At 50.7% G+C, this 4,681-nt stretch overlaps 1 protein-coding gene across 1 annotated transcript; it reads left to right on the forward strand.

The window, feature by feature from the left end:
- Positions 1-605: 605 nt before the first annotated feature.
- Positions 606-2,262, forward strand: RPP25L (ribonuclease P/MRP subunit p25 like). Its single transcript, XM_053457982.1, has 2 exons — positions 606-737; positions 1,410-2,262. The coding sequence occupies exon 2, from the start codon at positions 1,427-1,429 to the stop codon at positions 1,982-1,984; it is 558 nt and encodes a 185-aa protein (XP_053313957.1). The 5' UTR covers positions 606-737; positions 1,410-1,426; the 3' UTR covers positions 1,985-2,262.
- The last annotated feature ends 2,419 nt before the right edge of the window (positions 2,263-4,681 follow it).

Genomic DNA, 4,681 nt, shown 5'->3' on the forward strand with positions numbered 1-4,681 from the left:
ACTGGGTTCAGTCATTTCCAGTATCTGGTGCTGGGAAGGTATTTGGGGTAAACTTGTTTCCGTCAGCAGATGGCATTATTATAATTATTGTTTTATATAGCGCCATCATATTTCGTAGCGCTGCACAATAGGGAGACAAGACGGAGCAAGTAACATAATGTAACAATTTGACTTACAGAAGAACAGGTGAGGAGGGCCCTGTGCACAGGAGCTTACAATCTAAAGGCATTAAGTTGGTGCATTAGCTGGAGTCAGGGACCAGTTTCCCTGGAAAGAGAGGCCCTCATCCAACTGCACCCAGACACCTAACGGCAATTAGTCCGCCCCACACACTAATTGCCCCTGCACTGCCATACAATGATCTGTGGGTTTGCCTAGTGACCACTAGGTGGGGTGAGAGCTTTTAATGAGCTGCAGTTCCAGCGGCCGACAGCAGGTGTCGCCGTGATCCTCTCTGTCACATGGCTTCTGACTGCCCGCTGGTGACGTGTGCGTTTCACGGGTGGAACGCATGCAGTCTTGGCACGTGAATATGATTGGTTTATCTGAAGCCTGCAGGAAGTTCAGCTGTGCAGCGATTGGTTCGCGCTGTGTGGGTGTCGCCCTCGGGAGGCTGCGTCATTGTAAGATGGCGGCTCGGTGAGTGCCATGAGTTTGGGGAAGCGGGAGCTCAGCGGCCGGTTGTGCGGTGTCATTAGGAGCTCGCGCTGCCCTGTAGCCCGGGGCAGTTACAGGGGGTAAGTACTCCCAGCCAGTAGGCTTCAGCGGCATAAAGTTTGTTTAAAAAGGGTAGCTAGTAAGGGGTAATTCTGCGGAACTCCGTGCCATGAATCGTTGTCAGCTTGGTAGTGGATTAATGGATTGTGAGCTCCTGGGAGCAGGACCTCGGCCTCCATCAGTACCGCAACGTCTTAACCTCACTAAGTTCGGTATATTAATACTTTGTATTTAATATTTGTAATTTTCACCCCCCCCCTCTATGCTATAATGATACATATAATGTAGCCCCCGGTAGCTAAGGGGCCATTCCAGCAGTTATTGGGTTAATAACTGCTGGAACATGCCCTATTTTATCAGGTTAATTGGATAGGTAGGGGCCATTCCAGCAGTTATCGGGTTAATTGGGTAGGTAGGGGCCATTCCAGCAGTTATTGGGTAGGTGGGGGCCATTCCAGCAGCTATTGGGTTAATGAAATAGGTGGGGGTCATTCCAGTGGTTTATAGGATAGGTAGGGGCCTTTCCCGCAGCTGTTGGGTTAATGGGATAGGTAGGGCCATTCCAGCAGGGTTAATGGAATAGGTGGGGGGTCATTCCAGTGGTCTCTGGGCTTATAGGATAGGTAAGGGTTAATCACGGTAGTTAATGGGTCACCACCTCCCTGAATAACCGCTCTCCCCGTCCTCCGCAGGCCTCAGTGACCCCGCGATGGAGAATTACAAGAAGGTGAAGACTGTGGAGAAGGAGCTGGCGGCTCCCGTCCAGGGGCTGCCGGCCGACGTCATCGAGATGAAGGTGAAGGACGGCAGCAAGATCCGAAACTTAATGGGCTTTGCTGTAGGCAAGATGGAGAGCGAGAGCGTGCGGCAGATCGCGTTCAGCGGCTCCGGGAAGGCTCTCGGCAAGACGATCACGTGTGTGGAGATCATGAAGAGGAGGCTGAAGGACCTGCACCAGATCACAAAGATCTGCTTCCGGCAGACGGAGGAAATCTGGGAGCCGATCGTTCCCGAGGTGGGCCTCGACCCGCTGACGGTGAAAAGGAACAGCCCGGCTATATTCGTCCTGCTCAGTAAAGACCCTCTGGATGCCGCTGAGCCGGGATACCAGGCCCCCGGGAGCTACGAGGCTCAGTGGATCCAGGAACTCAAGGAAGAGTCGAAGGGGCAGAAGAAGAGGAAGCCGGGGCCAGGCAGGGGAGGCTTAAGTGGTAGGAAGCAGCCCCGGCCCCCCGGTGGCCGCCAAGACGCACCTAAGAAAACGTAACACAGAAGCAGACTTTTTTTTTTCATATACAAAAAGAAAATAAAGCCGGTGGAACTGAAGCGTTAAACGGCTCTGCGGCCCCCCGGACCGGATCACCGGCTCGGATCGTATACGGAAAGAATAAACAGGTCGTTAAATTCATATCGAGGCCTTTCCCTTGGGTTGGAATAACGAGGAAAGCGCTGGGTGCGGACTTCAGGGGGGCCGGGGGGTTACGCCGTCACCAGGACTCATTAAAAAAAATGAAATAAATGCCCGATATGCTGAAAACGCCTGAATATTAACGCGGTGTCAGTTATTTGGGGATAAAGCCTATAATTTGGAGTCCGGGTTAAATACGTTTATTTCCATAGCAACTGCGAGGGGATTGTGTGAATGGAACATCCGGTGTTTGTGAACTCCACTCACTGTGATATCGCCGTCCAAACTCAGTACCTTCTGCATCGCTGAGTGAGTTTTCTATCGTTAGAATGATTCCATCTGAAGGAGAGACCTCTGAGGCCCCACGAGCTTATACGGCTTTACGTGCTTTTGTAGGTCGGTGGTCTCTCGGACCGTTTCCCTCTCCTGTCTGATGATCTCGTTATCTGGTTTCGCTCGTTAATATCTTATTCTGATTGGGTGGAGCAGATTAATGGCGTCCGTTATTAATAATCACCGGGGGGTCTTTATTATTCGTGAAGTCAGAGCCTCTGGGTGCTCTTCGACGCTCTGTTCCATTTCTGTCTCGGCGAAAATCACTGTTTTCTGATCAGTTATGCGTTTAAAGCATTTCCATAGGAATTTAGAACCCGTTGGCCCCATCCGGCCCCCGTCTAGTCGCCCGTTTCTCCTGCTGTAAAGACTCAAACCTTAATCAGTCTTTGGTCTCGTCTTAGATTCAGGAGCCGTATGTCTATCCCATGCATGTTTAATCCCCTCACTGTATTACCCTCTACCACCCCTGCTGGGAGGCTGAATAACAAGTAGTGCACGGTTAGGAGGGCCCTGGTCAAATGAGCTTACAATCTAGAGGAATGAATTGCTGTTTAAATCATCGTTCTGATAAGAAGATAATATGGTGTTTGTGGTATAGTAGTAGATACAGGGAGTTGTGTATAAGAAGTGCTCTTCCCCGCTGCTTAGAAAGAGGACAAATCCCGCTCTCAGCCGAGCGTCAGCCATCGGACGGCCTCAAGTCTGAGAATACTTTGCTATACAGAGGAGTTTTTCGGCGACTCAATGACTGCAAGGTTCCCGGGTCCTGTGGCTGCAAAACAAACCTCAAATCACCGGCCCTCCGCCCCCCGGGCTCAGCCGCTGAGAGGAGATGCTGCGCTGCGCATTCTGGCCAAACATCTCGGGTCTCGTCTGGCCGAAGCGTTCCAGAAGTCCGGTGGTTTCTTCAGATGCGCCTTCGGGGTGGATTTGCTGGGTCGGCCTCTGCTGGGAAGGTTGGCCGCCATCCTCAATGCTTTCCGTTTTTGAATAATCTTTCTCTGTGGGATGATGGGATTTAAAGTGTTTGGAAATGGCTTTATAACCTTCCTCAGATCCATGGGCAGCATTAATTACTTCTCGAAGATCATTGCTGATGTCATCCGTCCTCGTCTGTCGTAGATCTGGTCGCACTCGCTAATGATCAGTTAATTAAAGGAGTTTGATTGGCAGCGGCTGCCTGCTGCTTAGCATCTTAATTCCTATGGAAGCAGTAAGGGCTGGCTTTGTCTTTCATGCATGGCTTCTCCAGTTTGGCTTTATTTTTGTTGAATAAACTGTGACACGGTGTAAAAGGTCATGTGTTCTTTTTCGTCTGAAGTTGTATTTACCTAATTGTTTTATATAGCGCCATCAAATTCTGTAGCGCTGTACAACGGGTGGACAGGACATTACACGTAGTATATAACATAACAAATTGTCTCGGAGACAACCGCTGAGGACCTAATGTTTAGACCTGCGGATGATTATTATGAAAAACCATAGAATTCGGAGGATTTACATTATTTTTTACACCGCTGTGGTATTTAAACATTCCCTGCGTTAAGTCCGGATCGTTCCTGCGCGTCGCAACGAAGCGGATTCTAAATCCATAACCAGCGAAGGCTTCCAGCCGATACGATTGCTGCAGTTCCACAAAGTGACACCGGGGGGCGCTCCCTGCTCCTGACATTCATGGTTATATGAGGGCTTTTCTCCCTAATAATGTGGCGTCGCTGGCTGGCGGTGAAGGAGTTAAGTTATTTTGCGTGTTCCCCGTGTAAAGCCGTGTAAGAGGCCGCGCAGCGCAGAGCAGTACCGAGTATCTCCTGACAGCTGCTATTCATGAATTAACAATGACTATTAAACCGCAGTGAATTAGAGAGGAGAGGGGGGGCCGCGCCCGGCCCCCGGCAGAACACTGGAGCTTTGTGCCCCGGCTGCGCAGGACCCCGGGGTGAGCTGCGCATTTATTGCCCTTTTCAAGCGATACAAACACAAAAAGCCTCCGTTTACTGAACACAGCAGACCGGCCCGGACTCATTCATGAAAAGTTCCCAGGGCTGGAGCTGGGGCGGAAAAAATCCCCCCACGCTGAAAACGGGTAGAAAGTGATGCTTTCCACGTTCTGTTAACATGAATGTCACAAGCATTATAAATCAAGTGTATAAATCACGTGACGTCACAGGGGGGGGGGGGGCGGTGCAGGCTTCGTAATCTACCCCCAGAGGCACCTAAGGG

The sequence above is a fragment of the Spea bombifrons genome, chromosome 1, assembly GCF_027358695.1.
Source record: "Spea bombifrons isolate aSpeBom1 chromosome 1, aSpeBom1.2.pri, whole genome shotgun sequence".
Classification (NCBI taxonomy): domain Eukaryota; kingdom Metazoa; phylum Chordata; class Amphibia; order Anura; family Pelobatidae; genus Spea; species Spea bombifrons.